Genomic DNA, 27,152 nt, shown 5'->3' on the forward strand with positions numbered 1-27,152 from the left:
ACATATACAGACAATTTAATGTGTGTGTATATGTGAATAAATAACATGTACAATTAATTGTTTTATGTGTGTTGTGTATGTAATGCTCATTGTTATCAATTATTGTCAGGCGGCGCTGTAGGATTTTCGCCCTCTGTTGGCGGACGGAGACAGAATGGTGTTCTTATACTGTTACCATGAATGTGCACCATGGAGAGTAGACGAACGCCATTCTCTGGGTTACAAGACAACCCGGAACGAGTAACCGAAAGTCTTAGCTGTTGAGAGAGAAAACAAAATAATGCTGTTTATATATCCAACGTGAAATATTCCCACCAACCCTTTAAAAAACGTATTCTGTCTATAATCGCCCTGCCGATCACTCGTACTCATGGTAAGAATATGAACCTCATCGGCCATGTTAAAGATATGGGGATCCATTCAAGAACGCAACAGTAAGACAGCCAATATACATTAGCAAGCAACGGCGTTTGACAAATTTCTACTGTTTTTAGTTTTTTTACACTCATCCAATTATATTCTGTGGATTACTGTTCTGACAGTCGTAAATTGTGGAAACGGAGAGAAGTGGGAACTAAAGTACGGGTCGAATTGTTGGCATAAACGTAAACATTAATGACTTATTGTACAAGCTATTTTCAGAGATCCGCATTATTTAATTATGGCATGTTCCATTATAGAATATAATGGGAATAGTCATTAAGATACAACAAGTCACTCTCACTTCCCGTGTATCAGTCTTGTTAGCTCCACTGTCATCAAAGAAACCTGTCAGCCTTGATACTTGGCATAAAGGGTCCATGGGTAAACCTCCGTGGGATTTGTAACAGGATGATACAATTGAAATTGCTATGAAAACAACCAACTAAACTACCATGGTTGTGATGTGGCAAGAAGTTGTAGGAACACTAAAATGGCAAATAGTTAATATACGATTTTACGGAACATTGTTAACTTTGTTTTGAAAAAGACACTTTACAAAAACAGTGGGGCTATTTCGACCGTTCGCGATCGATCGACTGTACTATAGGCGAGAACTACCGTAAACGTTGAGTCAATGCGAAACTACTTACAAGACTGTGTCTGATTGGATACCAAATATAACGCCTAACAGTCGGACCAATCAGAAAGCCGCTGTTTTGTTGACATTTTGAGATCAATTTCTGCCTAGTATACTAGTACTAGAATATGCTTCGACTCAACTGCAAACTTTGTCCTCAGTTAAATCTAAAATTCAGATTGGTTAGGAATTGTCATTTTTACTATATGTATATATCGGCTGTTCAGACATATTTATATCTATTTCCGCCATCAGTGCACGTTTTTTCTAAAGATAAAGTTCCGCTTTCATGTCGTACTGGAACTCGTGTTCATTTCAGTATCTTATATTGCATATACATCATGTCAGATAACCTTGGCAGTCGAGATCTGTGTTATACGTATTCTGAAAAGGGTGCTGTGTACAAACTAGCGTGCACATGTAGAAAACCACCGTTTCTCCTACCTCTTCCTCCAGGTGCGTGTCCACCGATATTTTTTTTTATTTTGATAACGGATGTTTTTTGTATATTGGGGAACATTCGATAACGTTAAAACCAAGGAATTGCACGTTTAGCTTATATGTCGAATAATAATGTGACGTGGTATGTGCGAATTGCATTATAAACACGAAAAAATATTTACATATCTTCGATGTGCGGGTGGGGGGGTATTGCATTATAAGAGAAGAGTACATGAGTAAAGAACGGCTTTACGTGTTGTATACCCTTGAAACACCAAATCCATTGAAACGTAGTGAATATTTCTCCGTCTACTGTATATCCCGTTTTATAGCTAACAATTTTTTAGAAATCTTATTTGTGTAAAATGTTTCCCCTTTTAAGTTACAACAATCCGTACACCGTATGACATGTTTCGTATGTGAAATTTATTTGAACTGAATTGACAACAAATTTCAACTAGTTAGTTTAAGGTATAAAATTGATTCAACGTAAGTCGTTAATGGGAATTATTGTTTTTCTAACAGGAATGCACCCGCCACCCGAAGAGCCCAAAACAGACTTGAGTAACCTAGGCACACGTGAGTAAAACTTTTTTTTAATGCAATGGTTTGTTTCGTTGATGTTGTTTCAGTGTCACGTGACAGTTTTGTCCGAGTGCCTCATGCAATCTGCTGCCTCGTTCTTAGCCAGTCGTAAAATAATCGCTAAAATAGTCTTCTATCTATCACACTATACATGGCAAGTACATTTGTTTCAAATACCATGAAATCGTGAAAGGGTTTCTTAAATTTGCGTCGTGTGATCGTGTACATGAGACAGTGACCACGCACGTCAAATCAATTTACAAACCTAGCCCACCGGAGGTGCGCGCCCCATTACCGTATTACCGTAATGTGAATGTAAAACCAGTTATGTTTTAGGCCCAAATGCGCCAGGTATACACCGTGTTAGGTGAATAAGTTCAATAATAAAGTGTATATAATTATATTTTGTCATATTATTTACAGAGGACATTTTACTTGTAACTATTGTCGTAGTGGTTGTGTTTTTAATTATCTTGGTAATCTCACTCAGGCTGCTAAAGCTTACCTGTAACAGGTAATTTAAGGGGTCGATATTGTGGAATTTCAAGATTGTGCTGTGTTTTGTAACGGGGTTGATATTTGTGTAATGCCTTTGTTTGACTCTTCTTTAAGCAGACGTTCGGGGGAGACTGGAGAACCTGGAAAAAGAAAGAAGGTAAACCTGCACAAGCTCGCCGACCAAGTTGACGACGAAAGTAAACGTCACAACAAAGAAATACAACTCGTTGTTATTTAAAAAGCCAGGTCATTGCGGCTCGGTGTAATAATGTACACTTAAATTTACATTATCCCATTTTTCTCCTGAAATATTTAACCTTTATTTTTTATTTTTTAATTCTTAGCTTTATCGTTCCTGGTCGTGTTATATTTTGTATGTCTTAGTTTTTTAAGACCACACTGCTGTGTCTTTCTGTGCCAGTATTGTGTCAATAAAATATTATTACCTGGTATAGTAATTTCCAACTAGCTTAAAAATTGTTCAAAAAGGCTGTTATAATTCGGTGACCTAGCGGTAGCTCAGGTCCCATTCGTCTGTGGGATGTTTATCAGATATTGAGACGAACTGAGTAACGTTTGGAACCTACCTCACACTGAAACAGGATATAAAATACACTAGTTCAAATCGTGGTAAAATAAACGTATCATTGCCACATATCACACAATATATCAACACACCAAAACTACTCGGATTTCTGAAAATGCCAGAAAGGACCTCCTCGTCCATTTTAAAACATAATTTATATTTAAATTTATTTATTGACACAACACTGAATTTGAAATATACATCAGTAAGGTCACTGGAAACTAAAACACAATAACAAAATGAATAACAATGACAGATAAAAAGTTGACAAAAATTACAATAATTTTACAAATTACAAGCAATTAAACATATGAAAATACACACATTACAATATATCTATAATTTTACTCCTACTATGAGGTGTTGCTCCCTTATTATAAGGCAGTATGATTGTGCCGTATTGATCTGTGTACTGCGAAGACCCATTATACAAATAAATTTACTATGGACTGACAAGGTACTGAAATTAGTTTTGTGTTTGGTCATATCCTCAACTAGAGACTTTTGTTTCTTTGTTTTAAAATACTTTTTATTGGGTACTTAGTATTCCGAATTACATCTGTATAGTTACAAAATCATCTTACTTGTCCTACCTTCTTTTGCAATGTAATTTTCATAAATTCGTTTACAATAAGATACAAAAGCCTCAATGTTTCATTTGGATCAGAGATTATCATGCTCCTCAACTAGAGACTTTCTTTGGCGTTCGTACTTGACATGACATTATTAGATGGAATTCATTTTCAATTCCCCCTGCATTACATTGGTCACACCACAGCCCCTCTATAGACTCTATAGAGGGACTGTGGTCACACGCTCTATTTTTAAAGACCACCCCTGGGTTAAAGCATTAATGAAAGCATATTGTGTATATCGACTCAATGGGGATCTCGTCTCTCGAATCGTACATAATCTCACACCTACTGTGGTAGGTTCGTGGTATTGCCGATTACTGACACAACTCGTGTATTGACAAGTATAGAGCTCTCGTTTCAAAAATAAAATGACGGGGATACAAGTCGTATATTCTAGTATGCCCGACATTTCAGTTTTCCGATCGTGAGTTCATTGGTGATCTGGTTATTGACGGGGACGTGCACATATGTACGTAAACTGTTCGAATTTATTTTATGGAAGGGCATCGCACGTGCAATGAATGCAAGATTCTTGGTACAGGTACAGAATAAGAGAATATGGTGCTAAAACTCTACGTAAGGTATAACATGACAGCATATTTGGCTTTTGTTGAAAGAATTTGTCAGTGTTGCAATTGTAGTAGTTCATTTAACAACAGTTCAGTCAGATAACAAACCATCGTTAGAAATAACTTGACAATATTAATTATTTTGTTATGGATTAGAATAATACGCATCAGTGAATGTCATTTATCAGCTTAAGAATTATTGGATTAAGAATACAAATCCTAATCACCTTGTCATTCATTCACTATAGAGACAGGAAGATATTTTAATGTCCAAAGAGCACAGAGATCATTTAGTTCATTAAATACTGAATATGCTAAGTCTGTTGACAGGGTTTTAAAATTTCACAAGAGGGTAAACAACTGACTAAAAGTGTAAGTTTAAGGGGTGTATCATCTTGTAGTCACTACTCAAAGTTATTCACTGGTAGGATATGACTTGTTTTCATTTATTATTAATTAATTTTGATCTTGCCTGTTGAATAAACTCATTCAAATATGCATGAAACATGGTAGTAAAGAATTCTAATTGATTGATTGAATATATGTATATTTATGTTGTTCTTGTTAGTTGTTCGAAACAAAAATACATAATATACTGAATCAATGATAAACTTTGACTGAATATATGACGACACGTCCGACAGTCGTATGCACATCGAACGGTTGCAAGGGTTGAACGTAGCTGTTACTGTTATGCTGCCCTCAACGCAATCTGTTTACTATAACTGGGGTACACGTGGTAAATCTGTCAGTTAAACTTTTGTAGAAAACCGTGTTTTAGCTGTAGTAGCCTGGGGAAAAGGTTGCTATAGTGATTTGATGAAACACACATTGGAACAAATCAAAGAAGAAAAGAGAAATGACAAAAATTACTCATGTAACATAAGTGATTACCTGTTTTAACAGTGAATGGAGTGTGGAGGGGTCGATTTTCTGCGAACATAAGTTCTCCACGTCAAAGTTCCATTGGTGTTCACCCCCATCCCCAATCTCCTTCCCAGAGGCCTTTGCGCTTTACGCAATAGTGCCTCTGCCACAGGCAGCCTTCAATTTTGTAGTCAATCACCTCACTACGCACAGCCAAACGTATGTGACATCCGAACTATTTATTAATGTCAGACTTCAGTAAAAACGTAAATACGAACCAGTTTATCGCGGACTATGTTTTGCAAGGTAATGCTACTGTAGTGAAATGGCGCACGTGATATTCTAAAACTGGGGAGAAAAAACGTTCTGTTAACGTATATAGTTGGGAACGAAACATTAAAGACTAATTTCACTGAAAGGAGTTTCCTAACATTTCCGTTCATCTTGTATTCTGGTGAATATTTCAATATTATTTCTGGCTTGAACGGGTTCGATTTTGCGCGTCTAACAGCCATAGAACACACAGGTTCTAGTAAGTTTATAAAGTTAGTCATTTATAGTAGAAACTAATGCTTTGGCATGTAGGAAAGGATTGCCCTATTCTAACGCAAGTCATGTATATTTTAATCTAATTAACTGCACATTTTATTCGGAGTCATGGCGCGAAACGTCTTATTAAAGTGATTAAAGTAACGAAGTGACTTGCGCATAACTTTGTAACCGACGGGGGTCTTGTAGTTCGAACATATTCGAATATGCAAATGAGTTATATGCAAAGCTGCTTTGTGCAGTGATGATAAGTAACGCGTATCGAACTGTGCGGAGTTCGCCCTGGTTCGCCCCATCCCCGGCCGGCCTTTCATCATTGTATCATGATGAACCCCATTCTCTACCATCGGCCCCACGGACCTCTGTAACCACAACTTGTGCGCACAGTCACTGCGCATCTTCCTCCGCGCACTGAACCCTGAACTACATTTACATAAACACAGAAATGCAAACAAGAGGAGGCACGATCGTCATTCACTGTTTTAGTTTTTCGACTGCTGGATTATCATTTTATATCAAGCTCGGAAGCCGTAAAGCCGAAGCTGATAATATAACGACCATCTTAGAATCGTATTTAGATAAGATTTCCTTATTTTGTTTTTAATAGTATTTTGTTATGCAATCGGCGGAGCAATATTAGGAAATGTTATATCTGAACTCATGATTGCGGATAATTTGTTGGTTTTCCTAAAAACCGTGAAACTTTTAATTTAATTAATAATTATTTTTGTTGCATTGTCAAACACTAAATTTCTTTGTTGTTCGTATTTTTACATGATTTGAGACAGAAGTATGGAGTGTGTAATATCAAGACGTTAATCCACCGGCTAGGCCCAAATAAAGTTACACAAGCCATAGGTCGTGAAACAGGGTCAGCAGATGCAGTATGTCGTTCTGTGTCAATTTTAATGAAGCACTCTTCATCCACTGTAAATCCAGTAGACACACGTATGTAGTTCCGGAAGAAGTTTTACTTCGAGGTACACAAGTACTACAAAAGTTAAGAATATTTATGAAAACCCTTGGACAATCATGTAATGGATTGAAAGGAATTAATTCATCACCATTTCAGAAATTCAACAAATATGACCTACTAACTAGAGTGGCATTACTCGTGTCAAGATTGAAAACTGGACTCTCAAGTGATAGTGATTCTGATACAAGTACAATATTCATAACGATCAATATCTCGCGTTTTACCATTTTTTTTCAAACCATAGGTTGGTAATACTTGCAATGTCACTTTTATACAAATTATTTCTTTCTCTGCATGATAATGAAATTTAAAGCTAGGGTGCTAAATTGTTTTTTTTTAGAGATATGGTTACTGTACAAAGTCACCTGTGTAGCTTTATAATACTAATGCATGTCCAGTCAGTAAGCATTTATGGTAAAACATCTATAACTAGAGGATGTCTGAAATCTTACTTTTTCAGTAATAAAGTTGTAAATATTTGGAGCACTTTACAACGAATAAGCTTTAAGTGGCCTCAAACATTGTATTATATTAGTATAAGTAAAAAACAAATCATAACACAATGAAAATTTTCACATAGCATTCCAATCTTTATTAATTACCATCATTATGATAAAAATACAGTTCAATTACAACTTGTAACCTTGGGATTATAAATAATTTTTTTGATATTTGGGGACTAATAAAGGTTACCAGGGGCCATGGATATACAGATCTCTTCCATGTTGAGAAAACATCTTTAAATTGACATGTGTACATGCACTTATTTATATATTTTCTGTATAGAAGAAATTGTTGTATTAATTGGAATACTAACATGTTCATAAGTTAATGCTAATCTGATTATAAAGTAAAGGCACATCGATTGATGCAAATGTGTGGTATTATTAATTTATTATTGAATGGATAATGGACGTATATATATATATGTATAGCAAACATTCTTGTGATATACATGTGTACATATAATTTTATAATAATTTTTTAATAAATTGTACTTCTAGGCAATATATTGACTTAAAAAAAGTTGGGGGTCACCAGGTTAATTTTCAAGAAAATCATGGTTGTATTTTAGTGGATAGTGGCTATTTTGGCAGTATTATAGTGCTTTTACCATAGATTCCTATGGCAGAGATATTATGCCATATGTCAAATTGTAGGCTGGTGACATAGGCTGAAAAAAATATATATTGGTAATGAGGGGTACTTTTTGTTTTCCTGAATTTTTTTAAAAACCTTGGTTTTAAAAATGTTGAAAAATGCAATTTTTGCTTAACATTGCGCTCTATGGAATTGTTCTAAAAATAGCGATTTTTGAAAAATATTAGGACAAGTTTCTCAAAATACGGCACTGTTCACACAAAAGAATGCTATTTTATGGGGCAATAGCTCCACGATTTTACATAATAAACCAATGAACACTGTCATGCGATTTATGACCAACTTTCTCAAAAAATGCTGAGTAGGCTTCTACCTTAAATCAATACTTGTACCATTATTGGTCATGTGACCTTTGTTCTGGTTGTAACTGCACTTGTGTTGATATGCAAAGTGTAGTTAATACAGATGACAATACATAACATGTAAACCACTATTGAAATTCAGCCTTACACCAATGCAGACAAATATCTGTTGAAAATTAAAAAAAATATTTGTTCACAGACTGAAAATTACTAGTACTACCCTTTAAATTGGTCTTATCTTACTAGACCTACTAATTGTGAACCACATTTACTGTATTAGCTCTGTCAATAGACAAAACACTTATTTATTTACACATATATATGTGCTTCTAATAGAGCAAATATGGTATTGGATTTGAATTATCAGGAGTTTTTCATGGGGTAAAGTACCCAGGTAAATAAGGTGTTACAAATTTAACACAGGTATGATTATATTGGAGGTGCACTTAAATTATGGCAGTTGACTTAAAGACAATTAGTGCAGCACATCCCTGGGGAGCACTGCTCTTTTGTGAATCCAAACACAGACAACATATATTGTTGTGCAATACATTATTATATTCTCTTGCATGCCAGGAACATTCTCAGCAATATTTTGTAACTGTGGTAACTGGTCCAGCTGTACAGCAGTCAGAGTGCCACTCAATGCCATAAAAAGAGCTATAATAAAAAAGACAGTTGTGTGTTCAGCTCTTTGTAGGTTTTACAAAATGTTTTTACTCTGCGAAAAAAAAAATGAACATGTTTAGTCAAAATAGAATATATGAAAAATGGTACTTGTAACAGAAATACTTGAAAATGAAATACAACAACCAGAAACTGTGAAAGTTATTTTGCCCACTAAAATTAGAATGACATACACGTAGCAGCTATAGTGCGCATTGTGACTGAATCTATTTCAACAATAGCAGAAGCCAAGATAAAAATAAATCTAAATTAGTATCTTATTATAATTTTAATCCTTATAATATTTACATGATCAATGTCAAATTTATATTGTCAAGCAGCACACTTAGACATGCTGCATTGACAGTGGGTACATTTTGTATAGGACAAATAAAATAGTATTGTTTATGGAAACACTGAAATTAATGTAGGTAGGTATAACTTTTATTTTGATTAAAGTGTTAATAGCTGTAACTATCTTTTTTTCTCTTATTTTTGTTTTTAATAAAACATTTCCTGTGTCATTAGTGTCAATTTGTAGCGGCCATCGCCAAAATGTGGACTTTGAAAGCATAGCATATACACTATGTATATCAATGTAGTATATTATTAAAATAAATTGTAAAAAAATGAGATCTAATTGTTTATATTAGCTTATTTAAAAGACATAATCTAAAATGCACCTTGTCCAATACTTCTGAGAAACAAATTATTTATTCACCCACGGTTACTAAAAACCGTGATTCACCGACCACCACGAGTCATTTGTTTTCCTTGTATAAAAATTTTATTATATAAGGGGGCATTCCATAACCACAGAACAGTGAGCAGAAAAACAACGGTGACGATTAATATTTTACTACACTAGCAACCGATGATAAACCTCAGACAACAAATAAATGTATTAGTTATCTAAGGATAAACACACACAATTTACGGCTTGTTCCCTGAATAGTCTCTGTGGCAAATAAACAATGGTAAAGTTCTCCAAATTAACACTTACCTACATGTTGGGATTCAAGGCATCATTGCATGATTTCACAATCGGATCGGAGGCTGCCATTTTAAAATCTCCCGGGAAACTATTTACGCCTTGTAATCAATCCATAAAAATGTAGTCCATTATCAAAATAGCCATTTACGTCCACAAAGCACGGTAAAACATAATACTTTTACTATATTTATTTAAACCAACTACTTTATGAAGTATTTGAATCATTTTGATACATTTTCCAGTTCAATTAATGCAAGAACGTATTTATTTATCACGATTCTTGATAAAATCACCGCTTGTGGTGGCAAGGGTTACCGGAGGATGGCGCGTGACCCTTGTTACGCAGGATGGATGAACCCCTAAGGTAGTGGAAGAAGACGTCGTATGTAGGCATTGGCAACAAAGGTACTCAGTCTGGGTACGAAATCCCCACTAGCCACCGACTATGTTATAACTATTATGCAGAACTCGTGTTGGACGTATGTGATTTAATACACCGGTTGTTTGACGCAAGTGTGTAAATATGCAATATTTTGAAATAAAATCATATTTCGCGTGATACTATATTAATATGCGTGTGTCTTTTTTCATTACTTTCATACAACATGAAGTACGGGGGATAGCATTTGTATTTAAATATGGTAATTAGTATTGCAATGCTGTATAAGGACAGGTAGAGAATAGAAGAAAATCAGAAAACCATATATACTCAATTATTTCAGTGATTTATCCGTAAAAGACCAATCAATATTATAATGACATTTTGCAAATTGGCCAGTTTAATTAACATATTGATACCCCTTATCACTCTATAAAAGCGACAATTTTTGTACAAATGTCGGACAACAAATTTGTTTGTATCCTATCTCAAGGATAATCTCTTGGGTTTATGTCGGGTTTATTGTCGGCCACTTAGAAATATAGCTATTTAGCGAATTTGACTCAATGTATCAATTAACAGAATCCTAATTTAGCTAAAGTGTCAACAATCTCATTATGAGAAAAGCCTTTTTTCAAAATTAGCTACACCTGAAATTCACAGATTTAAATTAGTTTTATTAGTATCAGGCAGTAGTGCTTGGTGAACTATGACCTAACTTGACCCCGCGTCGTGTCAAAAAAAACCGTTGACAACATTTGACTCGCAATTGTGTGGCATCAACGAGCATTATCCGGCTTTTTTGACCATGTTTACCTCCTCACACATTGCGAACTTCCACACCACGGTTCTTAAAATAAGTAACCGTGATCACACGGACTGTGTTTGAGTCTATTTTTTCCGAATTCACGCCGACGAACGGATTAATGATGCCGCCGTCGACAATGTAGGCTTGAAGAACACTTTCCGGTGTCGACGATACTGGCGCATATGGTAGGCTGTCTTGCACAACGAAAACGCTGATAGCTCATGATAATTTCCGGCCATTTCACGGGTTGAACTGACTGAATTGTTTATCGTAGACTATTCTGCTTTGTTGTCATAACAACGGGATATATAAACGCGCCAAATATTCAAGTGAAACGAGGAAGTTTTTTATCGTGATCTATGTGTGATGCGTTAGGAAACCAAGATGGAGGCGCGCACTGTAATATTACATGTCGTGCTCGGCGTGTTTACAACAGTAAGTCAATCGTATTTCTTTCGTATATTCATCTAGTTGTATGAAGAGTTTCAATCAGCGTATCGGACCGCACATAGCACTGAAACGGCTCTTTTGCGGGTCGCTAACGATGTACTATGCAGTATTGATAATTCTAAGAATTCAGTTGCTCTCGTACTTTTGGATCTTTCAGCCGCTTTTGATACTGTGAATCACAGGATTCTCATCGATAGGTTGAGATCAAATTTTGGTTTAAATGGTCTCATCATCAAATGGTTTGAGTCGTATTTGAGTAACCGCATTCAAAAAGTGAAAATTGGAAATGTATTTTCTGATATGACGTCTATATTAGAAACCGGTGTTCCACAGGGCTCCGTCTTAGGGCCATTATTGTTCTCAATGTACATGCGTCCATTGGGCGAGTTATTGCGACGTCACGGCGTAAAATATCATTTTTACGCCGATGACACACAGATTTATTTATCGGTTTCTGAAGATGATCAAATTCGCGCCCGGGTGATACTTCAGACATGTATTCAAGACGTTAGCGATTGGATGTCTTGTAATTTCCTACTTTTGAATGTGTCGAAAACTGAATTTGTGTGCATGTCGTCTCGGAGATTCTCACAAGACTCGTGTCCTTTGTCTAGTATCGCAATTGGTGAAGAATTGGTTAGTGCTTCGTCAAGTGCTAGAAACTTAGGTGTCTTGTTTGATTCGCAGCTATCTATGGAAACACACATTTCTACTATTTGTAGATCTGGATATTCCCATCTAAGAAATATTAATCGTATTCGTAAATCATTATCCCAATCTGATACTGAAAAGTTGGTACATGCATTCATATCTTCTCGCTTAGACAGCTGTAATTCATTATTGTCTGGTCTCCCTGTAACTAAGATAAAACCTCTTATTCGTGTACAAAATGCAGCAGCCCGCCTTGTCACTCGTGCTCGAAAATATGACCACATTACAGACATTTTTATTAAACTTCATTGGTTACCAGTTGTACAAAGAATCAATTTCAAATTACTTTTACTAGTGTATAAATCTTTGTATGGTTTTGCCCCAAATTATCTATGTGAATTAATCGAATTTTATGTACCTAGTCGTAGTTTAAGATCTGAATCAAAGTTTCTTATTAAAACTCGTCAGGTGTGTAGTAAAAAGTCCAAGGTGTTATACAAAGACCGTGCTTTTGAAAATTTAGGTCCTAAACTTTTTAATGAATTACCTCTGTCTGTTCGTTCTAGTCCTTCAGTAGACATTTTTAAATCCAGACTGAAAACGCACTTATTTAAATGTGCTTTTAATATTTGACTGATTGTTTATTGTATCAGCGCCTTTGATCTTCATATGTTGGAATTGTTGCGCTTAATTAAATAAAGTTATTATTATTATTATTATTATTATTACAATGTCGATAGTTGTTACTGTTTTGTGTGAAATCCATATATCGTCTTCAATATAGTAAGACTTATATCAATACCATGGCGTCATATTTGCACTGGTACACAGATTTATACAACCAGCACATTTAAAAAAAACAAAAAAACACGTGAATTTATTTAATTTATTGTGTCTGTAAAATCAATATGTATAATAAAATAGTCAAGCATCTTTGAAAAAACGGGTATATGTATAAACAAAAATAATCCACCATTTCCTCATTACGTTGGTATCCATGGAAACATATAACAAACACTAGTAAATCTATGATTCATTCATGTTATTTTTAAGCATATGCGAAAAAAAAAGAATTAGTCCTGTTGTGTTCAGATAGAGGCAAGACCATGACTGGACACACGTGACTTTAGCCGAAATTACACCCTACAGTCAATGACTATTCTATAATTATCCGTGATGTTTCCTATAACAGACTGTATATACCTACTCATTTTTACATTCCCATATGGTTTTCATCATAAGGATATTTGGTACAGTCTCACTTTTGCATTTTATTACTATACAGAATGGAATGCACAGACTCCACTAGTATATAGACTTGTGGTGTGATTGTGAACATAACCCAAATTTGGAGAAAAATGATTACATTTTATTTTATTTTGGTGATTTATCAAGTGTATACTCCATGTGAAAAACGATAGAAAATTACAATGCTTTAAAAAAATGGTATAACCTATATTTTGAATATACTTGAGTAAGCTCATTAATTTTTATGTTACAAACCTTTTGAAGTGAATGTGAAAACATTTGACATTATAAAAAACAATCTATCACATAATGTATTAGTGTATTGCAAAGTATGAAAATATAGATACTATTTAAAAAGAGCAGGTGAGCTATTATTTTTAATTGTAGAAAAAATCCATAATTACCTTGAATTAAAATTTGAAAGGATAACTTTTTACTTTTCTTCAAAGAACCTTTGTATTCACTGTGCAGTATAGGATTTGTTTTTCAAACACTGGCAGGTTACCCCAACTTGTTATTATTGTTTATAATAAAATAATCTCCAATTAAACAAAATAACTGTATCCAATATCCTTTAATTGAAACATGTTTACTATCACAATCTTTTGAAATAAGTAATGATTATTAAGTATTCTAATATGCAGTCTTGTGAATCAATGTCAGTGTTTTATAAAAAGCTTGATTTAATGTCACAATTCAGATGATCTATGTTTTCAAAGGAATCTAAGACAAAAAGATGCACATACATAGAAATCAATGCATTTAATATTATTTTACCAGGATTAAATTTGTCTGTATGTGCTGGGTACCAGGAACATTCATATGAATGCAATGGTTTTGTTTCTTATTTGTCTTTTCCATATTACAGGTAATTTCTAACTTAATTACATCTGTGGTGTCGCAAGACTATTGCCATGGTGGCAGTAAGAAAGAACTAAATTGTAGTTGTGGTCCTCCACCTGATTTTACCTTATCATTTCCAGAAACAGGTGAGAGTTTTTTTTACTACATCTTACTTTATTTTTTGTGTGCTAATTTAAGAATATTTCTCAAGAAACGCTGTAGTAATTCTCAATTATTGATGAATATTGGCCTACTAGGATATCCAGAAATTTATTTTAGCTGATTTGTCTATTGTAAAAAAAACTTTCATATTGTAAAAACACGTTTAAATTCGCATTGTCTGTCCTCAATCTTGTTTAATAATTAGTGGTTTTATTTCTTAGCAAATACTACTGCTACACCACCACGGTCTGTTACAGGTATTTAACTGTAGTTTAATATTACAACTGCAATCCTCTTTGTTTTTATTTACTTTGTAAAATATGTGCTTATAAAATATTTACAGTCTTATATAATGAGGTAATTTCATTTTCATGGTCTTAATTTCTTATTGCTAATGTTAATCAATAATTTACTTATAATTATATTGTGTGTTTCCTGTGAAATGATAAACTGATGATGTGTTCTCACACCTCTCAGGAGTGGTTATTCCTCTTATATTATTATAATACCGATTTCATTTTGAAGGTAATTCTGAAATACAGGAATAAAAGCAGCACGAACCATACATACAAATGTACAGCATCTGAAACGTTCTACATACAACCATGGTAAAATACATGTAGAACTGGGCCCTGGAACTAGCGTACATCTATTATTGATAAAAGGAATGGCCATGCTAATTCACATCGTCCTGTATTGCATGGTTTATTCGTGTAGTTCAGTGTTAGCAGCATCTTTGATAATCAACAATACTAATGTTTCCATGAACAAGCAACTGCAGAATATATTCATTTATTTTTTACATTGTTCTTATTTGAAACAAAAATACCTGAGATTTAACCTTTGGTTCCTTTTTCTGAACACGGTAAACCAGGGTATATCATTTATTTTAACACGGCGTACATAGTTAAAAAAACTTGACTAATGAGATGACGTCATCATTCAGGCAATTAAAATAAAGGTATAATATAATACAGATTTCACAGTAATAGACCAAAATAGCAATCCAAGACATTCAATATAATGTGAAACTATATATCAAATTTCTAAAAATGTGAACCTTTAAAGCAATACAAGGAAGTTACGGGGTGTTTATACTTGTTAGCAATTACCCTTTGTCTGTATGATCGAAAACAAAGAGATATATACTCACGGCTACACCTATTTTAAGCAGCCACTGATTTACTTGAGTAGACACTGCCTTCTACATGTAGAAATATAAATCTGCCTTTTTCTGTAATCATGGTATGCAAGTAGTCTAGCCTAGCATCAGACTTGGATTGTAAATAAAATGTAAAGCACATTGGTTGACAATACTGAACGCGGATATCAAGAAACCTATATCTAGTTTATTAAACCATTCAACTAATCAACTGAATAGAAATGTATGTGATTACTAAAGGTACATGGAATTAATATACCGTTACTTACTCATAATCACAAATAATTTAAAATAAATTAACCATTGTTTTATTACTAGTATATTTACATGTTTATTGCCTGATATAAATGTAAATCTGTGTGGTACCATGTGGAAAATGATTTTGTCATAAATCTTTGCTTATTTTTGTAATCCCTTGTAGCTGTTAACGCCCTGAAAAAAAATATGCATATTTCTGGTCATTATGAAAACAGAAAAATCCCATTTCATGCAATTTATTAGAAAGTGATTGTAGACATACATTTATTCTTATATTTTATCGATCTGTTTTATACTAAATAAAACACCTTTTGTGATTCTGGAAGATAGGTTTTTTTTTTTCTTTTTTTCTCCAGGCTTCAAAATACTTTGCACGATGCATGTTGTTTTTCAATCCGTGCTGTAGAAATATAATAATGCTAAATACAAATAGATTCCATGATTAAAAAAAATTACCGGTACTATTATTTATGACAAAAAGTCATAGTAGTCTAGATATGGGAAAAACCCCATATTTCCTGCATGGTGCAAGTAATACTCAAAACAAACTTGCACACTGTGTATGGAAGTAAAAATTCCTATTTCAGTCCCTGTTCACCACTAAGCTGTGTTAGGTTATTGTTAGAATATAAAATTACTTGAAAAATAAATGATAACATAAAATTATCTTTATACAACTAAGTGCTTGTCATTTGCTACTTACAATGTACAAGGAAGGAAACAATAGAACTTTGGTGAAATGACCATAGCTAGAAAGCACAGAATTTATTTAGTTTTTTAGCCCAATATTAAAAAATAGTATTTGTCCTGAGAACAGTGTCTGTGAAAACGTCTGTATTGTCTGCTCTTATGAGTTATCAAAATATTTTACATCAAAAAATTTAAAAAAATTATTAATTGAAATTGCTAATTATCATAATTTATGCACACCATTCAAAATTATCATAGACTATGCAGTCCATTGCTAATTAACATAATTTAATACACTGTTTGCCAAGTATCATAATTTAGTCATGCAGAACGTCTGCCAGGCTCGTCAATAATACCAATAGTTTATATATTTATATTCACCATTTGGCTTCAATAATACTGTAGTATCTGTTTTAGTAAAACACAAACTGAATTTTAATTAGGTACAACAGCAATAAGAGAGCAAATTTTCAGATATTAGGGAGTATTATGCATGACTAATTAATTTATTATACAAAGGATGATGCAACACTGTGTTTAGGTGACATATAAGGTCTATCTATTGGTCTGTATCAATATCACCATACCTGGTACATGTAACGCAAACACTACATTGAATGTATGAAATTAATTTACTACCAGGTAAAAAGTGTCAAGGTGAAATTACATCCTATTCATGATGAGAAAATTGTGCTAGGTACATCGCTAAAAGCACTTTACGTTTGTTCTTAAATCAATAGTTATCAAGTAAATGCAGATAATTTATTAAATCCAATACAACAGTGTCTAATATCTAGATGTTGATTTAATGCCTTGTGTGCAAGCATGAACATGTTCTGTAATAGAGATCCCCAACACTGAGTAGTTTCTGGTTTAAAATCGCTGCAGGCCAGATTCTAAAGGAGTTCTCTAACTTACACTGGGTACAAGCAAGATTCATACATGGAGTTAGTAAATTCCCTAGAAAAGTCCCTACGAACATTGCAATATAGGGGGGGACTTCCTTATTGGTGCTATCAAATGTTATGTAAACAATTTGCTACATTTTATGACAATCTCACATCTCCTGGCACCACTTGATTTTTGACTAATTAATTTTTGTCTAGGTATCACTTTGGCTAGGTTGTTTTCTGTTTTCATATTGCAACATTGTTGTGACTACAGAAAGAAAGTTGTGAATTATCGGTATGAATCTTATTTGCGGTGTCCTCAACAGTCTGGGGGAAGTTCATAGGGATATTGCAACATTGAAAGGGAGTTTCCCGAGAAGTTGCAAGTTACCTGTATGAATCTTGTTTGTGTCCGCTGTAAACCACACACACATATACACATATACAAGTTTTACCATCGTTGTGACGACATGCATTAGATTAACTTTTAATACTGTTGAATTAACTTATAATATAGTTGCGATATGTTTGGGTTAAAACGCGAGTATATAGGGTTGTGATGTAATTGGAGTTTAATTAATCTAAATTGTATTGCAATTATATTGAATTGCATTTTATTTTAAGTTTAATTAAATGAAAATGCAACAAAGAAAAAAGAACATCATACATCTTGTGACTTAAAATGGAAATGTTTGCGAAGCTAAGGGTTAGTAAAGGGGGTAGTTATGGTACTGTTATATTACCCGGTAATATAAAGTGTACCATACCTTTACTAACCCTTACTAACTAACAAATTTGGCTTAAATTTAATTAAATGTTAATATGAATTATGAAAAATAGTGAGGGTCGTCACTTGATAGGTTGACATACTTGGACTGAATTTCATACATTCATCAGACACCATAACAGACAAATACACATGCATTTTGTCACCATCAAATCCAAAATGGCTGACTGATGATCATTTTTTTTAAATGAATGCAGTTCCATAGAGCCATATCTCATACATGCCTGGCCAATCAACATTAAACTCCAGAATATATTGTGAATTTGAATGGTTCACTTTTTCAGTACCAGGTCTCCAGTTATTGTATGTATTTACATTTACAATTGAGGTAATGTTACTGCATAATAATTAGCTAATTTGCATAAATCTGACTTGATTTAAGCATGCTTCATTTACAGGTACATATCGCAGTGTGATGTCTGATCACAGTTCTGGGCATTTCATTTGTGGTTTGAAAACTTTTGTGTCGGTTGTAATATAATAACAAATAATTGTGTGATAGATCAATTTAATGAGGCTCATGCTGTGACTTCAGGATTTTAATTATTCTTAATTGCTTTGAGATGATCCTATGTTAATGATAATAGTAGTAAATCAAAATTGAAACCAGATTTTCCAAAATAAGGTTGTCTTGATACTGGGCATTACACAATGTTGTTTCAGTGATAAAAACACCAATAGCTGCTCACTGTTTTATGATAATTTAGCAGAGTAATCAAAAGTGTGATGACCCTGCCCATAATATATTATGCATGTATTGCTCTTCCGAAATTCAGTTCCATCTTGGCACTGTGATGTCATATATACAGGATCTCAGGTTTCAGCATCTGAATTAATTGATTTAGCGACGTGTCATTAATGTCAAAATTTGCTGAAAGTACCTATTTAAATTTGTGAAATTGTTGTTTGCCTTTATCTTACCAACAGTGTATAATAGACTTTTTCAAGTCTTTGGATTTTTTTATATCTTGCAAATATATTGCCCATTGCTATACAAGGTCATATGCGAACTTTTTCATATCAAGTTAATGAAATAATGTATTTTGAACTACATAATGATAAAAAAAAAAACCTTAAAATAAATTTACAACAATTTAAGTAATTTGCCTTATGCTAACAAATGGGTGACAGAACGTGTTCATGAGAAACTGCCTGCGTGTCCACTTTGAAAACACCACTTTTGAGGAAAACTACATTGAACTCCCATAATTAACTACCATGTTTTGATTTAATCTAAATTATCTTATTAACTTTTTAATTTGTATTTGTTTTATTGTTCCTGTTCTAAAAACCCTCTCATTCTAGAATCAATTTAATTAAGTTAATTAGCCTTGTATTCTTCCTTGCAGGCCCAGAAACTGGTCAAACACTGAATGTAAGTTCAGGTAGGATAAATAATTTATTTCACTATCTATACACTCATTTAAACTCCTGTCGAAAAACCTGTACATTCTTTCATTTATCAATTCAGCAATTTTTTCGATGTGATGTCTCAAACATCAGTGATCAGAAACGAACGTAAATGAGCTTTCATACACATGGTCTATGGAATTTTGGCAGCAGGTATGAATATGTATTTTAATTCAAACTATAAAGTTTTAATACTTTATCATTTCAGAATGTAATGCTGGATGTATAGCAGGATGTGTCATCGGTTGTCTATTTCTTATCTTCCTGATTATCGCTTTACTTTACTACTTCAAGCGAAAGAAGAAGCTGTAAGTTTATGTCTTAGAATATATTTTACTTTCAAGAAAATGTGTTTTTCATTGACTTTTTTTGGGGGTTGGGTATGGCAACCAAACCCCTTCATCTACATTTTCTGTACCGATATTTCCATATCTTGTTTGGTCTATATTATGTGATAAAAGAAGTACAGTTTCATTCGCAACAATCATCTCAGCTTTTAATTATTTAATAAATATGTCTTTGAAACCATATGACAATTTTTTTTTCTTTTTATCCTTCAACCCATTAGGTCCCTAAGGTATCTGTGATTTTTTCTTATTCTGTTAGTATTCCAGTGATCGTTGGATGACAGTAAATATGTTTGGACAGATTACTTTCATATGTTTACTCATGGAGCATGTGAATTAATTGAGATTTTGTTACTAATTTCATATTCATAGTTGTTGGAAAATGACAGAAGACAACAAGAGTAAAAGATTTCGTATAATTAAACCCCGTAGAAGTTCTGTGTCCCCATCACCACCAGCAGCAGAGAGAATGGAAGCTGCAGAGTTAGGACACGGTAGGCCACTACTAAGGATATACTTACTTACTTTCACTGAAATTTATATCTGTGTATTGAGTAATGTGAAGGGGCATTATTTGTGCTGGTACCGGTATTTCTCAATCCAGTCAAAGGCATTTATTTGTGTGTGTACCTTATTTCATTGATTCATTTGATCCAAATTGGCAAAGGGTACACAAAAATTGCATGGTTGCAATAATGGGTTCTACAAAAACTGGTTTGATAGTCTGATAGTTTTTGACTCCCGTGTGCGAAGCGCAAAAAGGGAGTCTTTGCAGTTAGTGTGTCTGTGTCTATGTGTGTGTCTGTTCCACTGATATCTCAAGAACCATACATTGAGTTTTGATGAAACTTAGTGCGTAGATGCTCTGGGCCAATGCGCAGATTTGATTAGGTTTTAGTAAAAATCAATGCATATTAATTACCTAATTTGCATGATAATTAGCTGATTTTTAGCTGTTCCATGATTGTTCCACTGATATCTAAAGAACCACTCATTGGATTTTGATGAAACTTGGCACATAGATGCTCTGAACTAATGTGCAGATTTGATTAGTTTTGGGTAAAAATCTGTGCAATACTAATTACCTAATTTGCATAATGATTATTCAATTTTTGGCTTTTCTACTGATATCTCAAGTACTAATCTTCACATTTCAATAAAACTTGGTACATAGATGTCATAGGATCTGCACAGACCTGATGGTTTTTAGGGTAATATCAGTACATATTAATTACTTAATTTGCATAATTAATTAATTTTCAGCTTTTGATATTTTAAGTTTTAATCATCACATTTCAATGAAACTTGGTACATAGATGTCATATGACACTGCACAGACTTGGTAGTTTTTAGGGTAATATCAGTACATATTAATTACCTAATTTGCATAATTAATTAATTTTCAGCTTTTGATATTTTAAGTAGTAATCATCACATTTCAATAAAACTTGTACATAGATGTTATATGACACTGCACAGACTTGATAGTTTTTAGTGTAATATCAGTACATATTAATTACCTAATTTGCATAATTAATTAATTTTTAGCTTTTGATATTTCAAGTAGTAATCATCACATTTCAATGAAACTTGGTACATAGATGTCACATGACACTGCACAGACCTGATAGTTTTTAGGGTAATATCAGTACATATTATTACCTAATTTGCATAATTAATTAATTTTCAGCTTTTGATATTTCAAGTAGTAATCATCACATTTCAATGAAACTTGGTACATAGTTACTTAAAGACTGTTCATATCAGTTACCTGATTTACATAATTAGTTTTCAGCTATTCCATCAATATCTCAAGTACAAGTAATTTTGAATTAATTTTTAATGTGTCTTCAATACTCTCAGCACACAGGAGTTCTTTCTAAGCTTTCTTTGATTTGTATTTAAAACTAAACCACTTCAGTCACCCTAAAAGGTTGTAGATCATGCTTGTGGTGTTTGTTTCAACTCCATGAGTTGTTGAGAGCTGTTTGATTTGTCTAATCTCGAGTACAGAACTTGATGCAAACTTTCTTGAATGGCATGATTGTTTGGCACATTCATCAACCGATGTAGGTGATCTGACTCAAAGAGTCAATCAAGATGCAGGGAAACATTGATTTATCGAATACCGACAGACATTTAAAACAAAAATGAATTTTTCAGCCTTCCAATGTTAAACTTTCCACTCATTGTTTGGTATATTCAAATATAAAACGAAAAATTTAACAAAATATCACAATTTGTGAGACGTTTTACTTTTATTATTTATTCACTTTTGGTAACTTGTGCAAATAAGGGTTTGAAGGATGTGAATAAATAATTTACTCATTTATTATGTTACCAATCACAGTCTCTCTATCACAGGACTGTTGACCAATCAACACACCATGTCCAATTTTGGAGCACCGATGAATTGTATTGCTAATGTATTGGAGTCTGTTTTTTGGTAGCAAAGCAGAGAAACTGATGGGATGATGGGAGAAGCTATAGTATAAAACAAGGAACTCTTGTTTTTCCCCCAAACAAAATATTAAGCAAGTTTATTGTTAGAATAAATAATAGCTTCATCAATCTCACAAGCTTATACTGACACAGGGTCAAGCAGCTATCAAATTAAAGGCATGAATTCATGCATCAAGGCAGTCATGATATTCATACATAGTAGCAATGAACTTTCAACAACATGCAGGGCTTTAAGGCACATTTTTTCCTTGTCCATGCCTGTAGTTACATTTATGTCATGAGTAAAAAAAAGATCGAAGTTGAATTATTGCTGGTACAATGTGTTGTGATCTAATAAATAATGCTATGTTTTGCATAAAAAGTTAAAGAATACAAATTCAAATCGTTTTGTAGCTCCGCTGTCAACTTTGTCGAGCGGAGCTTATCGTATGAGTGATTGTCCGTCGGCATCAGTGTCAATGTTTTACTTTTTGACTTCTTCTTGAAAACTACAAGCCTGAATGCTTTGATACTTGGTGTGTATGTACCTGGTGTAGACCTCTCTTAGATTTGTTCATTTCATGATGATATCTTCAATTCTCTGATTTTGGTGAATATTTTTGTCATTTTTGGTAAAACGTGATATTTTCGACTCCTTGTTAAAAACGAAAAGTCCAATTGCTTTGATATTACATATATAGGTACTACATATGGACCTTTCTCAGATTTGTTCATTTTGTGATGATATCTTCAATTCTCTGATTTTGGTGAATATTTTTGTAATTTTTGGTAAAAAGTGATATTTTTGACTTCTTGTTAAAAACCATAAGTCCAAATGCTTTGATATTATATATATAGGTACTACATGTGGACCTCTCTCAGATTTGTTCATTTTGTAATGATATCTTTAATTCTCTAATTTTGGTGAATATTTTTGTCATTTTCGGTAAAAAGTGATATTTTCGACTTCTTGTTGAAAACCGCAAGTCCAATTGCTTTGATATTACATATATAGGTACTACATGTGAACCTCTCTCAGATTTGTTCATTTTGTAATGATTTCTTTAATTCTCTAATTTTTGTGAATATTTTTGTTAAAAAGTGATATTTTCGACTTCTTGTTGAAAACCGCAAGTCCAATTGCTTTGATATTGCATATATAGGTACTACATGTGAACCTCTCTCTGATTTGTTCATTTTGTAATGATATCTTTAATTCTCTAATTTTGGTGAATGTTTTTGTCATTTTGGGTAAAAAGTGATATTTTCGACTTCTTGTTGAAAACAGCAAGTCCAATTGCTTTGATATTACATATATAGATACTACATGTGTACCTTTCTCAGATTTGTTCATTTCATGATGATATCTTCAATTCTCTAATTTTGATGAATATTTTTGTAATTTTTGGTTAAAAGTGATATAGTCTGATTGTTTTGATACTATACATGTTGTTCATTTTCTAATGATATCTTCTGTTCTTTAATTGAAATGTGCATTGCTAACAGCGGAGCTATCTCAGCCGAGAGGCTGCTTGTTTGAACAATTAATAACTTTTTTTAAATAACTCTGGTGAACACATTTCAGTATCGAGTGTAGATCAAACTATAGTATGAGAAAGCCTATGTTGGCATCTGGTGTTGACATGAAAACAGTTGATTGTACAAACAATGCTGCAAAAAAAGATCCAAACCTTATCCTGGGCATTCAAAAAATTATTTATTCTTAGTCTAAATAATTCAAAGCAACTTTCTTTTACAATTTTTCAGATAACCCTACGATGAATGGTGACAGTCCTGCACATGACCCTTATCCGATATTCCAGAAGCCATTAGCTTTGGAACCACTAAGTGACCCAAAAAACAAGTACGCAGAGAATCCTAGTGATACATCACCGGAAAAATCTCCAAGAAGAAGAAAAAAAAAGAAGAAGAAAAAGAAACACAAGTCAACTACAGGGGTTGACAGTGGGGATGCATCAAATAGACATACTGAAGTTACTACACACAGGGAGTTGCCATCATTGCCTCCAGTAAATAATCCCACAACATTGGAAGGACTTAATCGACCACTGCGTTTACAACCAGTACAGTCAAAATCGCAGTACGCATAACATTCATAACATTTTAAGCATGGTACCCTTTACCACCGAAAGTCCCCAGGCAAATATCCTATCAAGGCATTGTGATGTGATGTAAAAATTTAATTTATTTGATTATCTTTTGAGTCATGTGAGCAATTTGGTAATTAAGGCATACCGGTACATCAGTTATACTTCTCTCTGTTTTTATCTAGTTTGAGAATGAAGGATGGATTTGAAAGACATTCTTTGTGTCTGTAACATTCATTTGCTTGGTATGCTGTGTTATTTTTTTTTTTTTTTACTGCACCAAAACAAAGAATCTGTACTTATACTGAATATTCTCTATGATTCCGTCAGTATTTTAATAAATTGTCCTTTGTGATTACCCAACATTCCAGTCATTTTTAGAAGTCAAACATGTTGTATTTTACTGTAAATATCCCGTAACAGAAATGTGTAAGATATCTACCTAAATATTTATTTATTTGAAATACTATTCATGTATATCAGTACCGTATATATATATATATATATATATATATATATATATATATATGTGTTTATTTAATGATTACTATTTGTTGTATATCTGGCTGTCCAAACTGCTGAACAAAGATAACAAGTAGTCAGTTCAATTTATGATGTTCCTCATCCAATTCTATACTTTTGTTTTGTGGCATAAGAACTTGTTTTGCCTGTGCAATACATGTTCCTCCATCCAAGGCTAAACATGGTATTATTTTCGGCCAATAATTTATACTACATCGGCGAGGAGTACCGTAAAATCTGTATCAGAAACCATATCTCTTAATATAAGTCGCATTTATTCTTTTCAAACAATTGAAAACAAATATTCACCATTTCTCATACATGCTCTAATAGAAGCTACATCCCCTTCTGTTGCATTGTACCATTTTAATAGAAGCCGCAGCTTCTAATACAGATTTTTGATTCTGTTCGAAATAAGGCTCCATCAGTCTATGCTTTATATACATCTACAGGGAGTAAGAACTGTTTAAAATAAGGTTTATTGTTTGATTGTAATAAAATTAATGTATTTTCTACATTCAGTGTCGCTAATAGAACATTAGCCATATTGCCAAATGGATATTGATTATATATAATGAATGACATTACGACTGTCAAGCCATTAATATCTACTAGGTCCATGAGTTGGAGAAGTTTCTTTACCTTCTGATTTATATATTACCAAAGCTGTAGATATTGAACATTTAATACAGTTTCAGTGTGTACAACACACTTTTAAAACTTAGAAATGTTTTTTCTATTGTCTATACATGTTATTGTGATGGCGCCCTCTATAGGTTAAAGTGATTAAATTTTTGTGAACTAAATTAGTTTGCAAATGTCAATAAATTTTATATTTTAAGATGTTCAATTATTATTTGTAAACCTACATAAGGTTGTATGTTGATGTTTCAAACATAATTATTAGGTTTTTAACTCACAGTTTTGTGAAATTTTCATTGAAAAATTACAACATTAAGTTTTTGACATACAGTATACTGTCTTTTTCGCAAATTTAGCGAGAGAACTGATTTGCTAATTCTAGATGTCGCTAATGACTTTATTATCAATTCAAAATGGCCGCCAAACAAAGAAATCAACAATGACAAGAGAGATTCGCTAAATCAACATTTCGCTATTACGGTACATCATTTTACCACAATTCGCTAAAATTGCATGCCGCTTTTTCAACATGTTTTACAGTATGTAATTCTGAAAGACATGTAGTATCAACATATGACAGGTACTAGTAACTATTGATGTCTGTCCTAAAAAGGGGGTTGGGTTCCATTTATTATATAATATTATATTATATTTACATGGGTTTAAAAGTATTGTGGTTCATTCTCATGTGAAATAACAAATGCTGAACATTTAGATATTTCATTTTCTGTCCCTGTGTGTATATACTAGTCCTAGTATTTGTTGTTCCAGTTTATTATACTGCCCTCTTCAGTGTCTGAGTCACAGAGACTGGAACGGAGTCCACTCATTCTAATGCTTGGTGAAGTATTTGGAAATTATACATTTTCAAATTTTAAAATAACACAGGAAAATCCAAAGTTGTTCATGAAACCTAATAAACTCTGTCAAGTGGCCAAATACATTATTTTTCTCGATGAATTTGCATGCATTTTGCTAATGTAAAGTTGTGTTGTGCTGCAAATTTTTTTTTTTTTGATTTACCGGTAAGATTAATCAGACTATATTACCAGTAGCCTGAAAATGGCATCATGTCACTTAGAAACTAGTTCTAAATTCACCATTAGGCAGTAGGTAGATTTTGTAAAACTCAGTTCACTCATAGAGGCTTACAATTTCAACCTTTTTAGCCCCTGACTGGACATATTCCAGAGCTCACGGATCAGTTTCCATCTCTCACAGTATCCTAGACCAATTTTCCCCCAAATTGGCACATTTGCCCCATTATTTTTCAATTCAGATAACAAAATGGCTGACTGGTGGCCATATTTGACCCAAAAATAGTTGAAAAACCTTCATTTTTATATGTGTATAGCTTTATCTGTGAGTTGTGCTGGCTGATTCTGTTCAAACTTTGAACACCTGTTGGCATGGCACATCCATTATTTTTCAGATTTTTGTTTTAAAGTGGCGGCCATTTTGTTT

The 27,152-nt window shown here is 33.2% G+C and overlaps 2 protein-coding genes across 2 annotated transcripts; both read left to right on the forward strand.

The window, feature by feature from the left end:
* Positions 1-1,395: 1,395 nt before the first annotated feature.
* Positions 1,396-3,032, forward strand: LOC144353430 (uncharacterized). The gene is made up of 4 exons (XM_078010024.2): positions 1,396-1,516; positions 2,027-2,080; positions 2,510-2,600; positions 2,702-3,032. Exons 1-4 carry the CDS (start codon positions 1,402-1,404, stop codon positions 2,820-2,822), a joined length of 381 nt encoding a protein of 126 aa, XP_077866150.2. The 5' UTR covers positions 1,396-1,401; the 3' UTR covers positions 2,823-3,032.
* Positions 3,033-11,313: 8,281 nt separating this feature from the next.
* LOC100377828 (uncharacterized) lies at positions 11,314-24,652 on the forward strand. Its single transcript, XM_002735587.4, has 6 exons — positions 11,314-11,511; positions 14,294-14,414; positions 19,567-19,602; positions 19,836-19,935; positions 20,347-20,468; positions 24,184-24,652. The coding sequence occupies exons 1-6, from the start codon at positions 11,461-11,463 to the stop codon at positions 24,525-24,527; spliced, it is 774 nt and encodes a 257-aa protein (XP_002735633.2). The 5' UTR covers positions 11,314-11,460; the 3' UTR covers positions 24,528-24,652.
* Positions 24,653-27,152: the final 2,500 nt, after the last annotated feature.

Source organism: Saccoglossus kowalevskii, chromosome 2, assembly GCF_978046115.1.
Source record: "Saccoglossus kowalevskii chromosome 2, keSacKowa6.1, whole genome shotgun sequence".
Classification (NCBI taxonomy): Eukaryota; Metazoa; Hemichordata; class Enteropneusta; family Harrimaniidae; genus Saccoglossus; species Saccoglossus kowalevskii.

Bases quoted from the DNA above. Each gene is read 5' to 3' on its own strand.
- LOC100377828 (XM_002735587.4), top strand. From the start codon at position 11,461: ATGGAGGCGCGCACTGTAATATTACATGTCGTGCTCGGCGTGTTTACA. The intron at 14,415-19,566 runs GTGAGAGTTTTT...TCTTCCTTGCAG, and splicing joins CTTATCATTTCCAGAAACAG to GCCCAGAAACTGGTCAAACA. The intron at 19,603-19,835 runs GTAGGATAAATA...TTATCATTTCAG, and splicing joins AACACTGAATGTAAGTTCAG to AATGTAATGCTGGATGTATA.
- LOC144353430 (XM_078010024.2), top strand. From the start codon at position 1,402: ATGTCAGATAACCTTGGCAGTCGAGATCTGTGTTATACGTATTCTGAA. The intron at 1,517-2,026 runs GTGCGTGTCCAC...TTTTTCTAACAG, and splicing joins TCTCCTACCTCTTCCTCCAG to GAATGCACCCGCCACCCGAA. The intron at 2,601-2,701 runs GTAATTTAAGGG...TTCTTTAAGCAG, and splicing joins CTAAAGCTTACCTGTAACAG to ACGTTCGGGGGAGACTGGAG.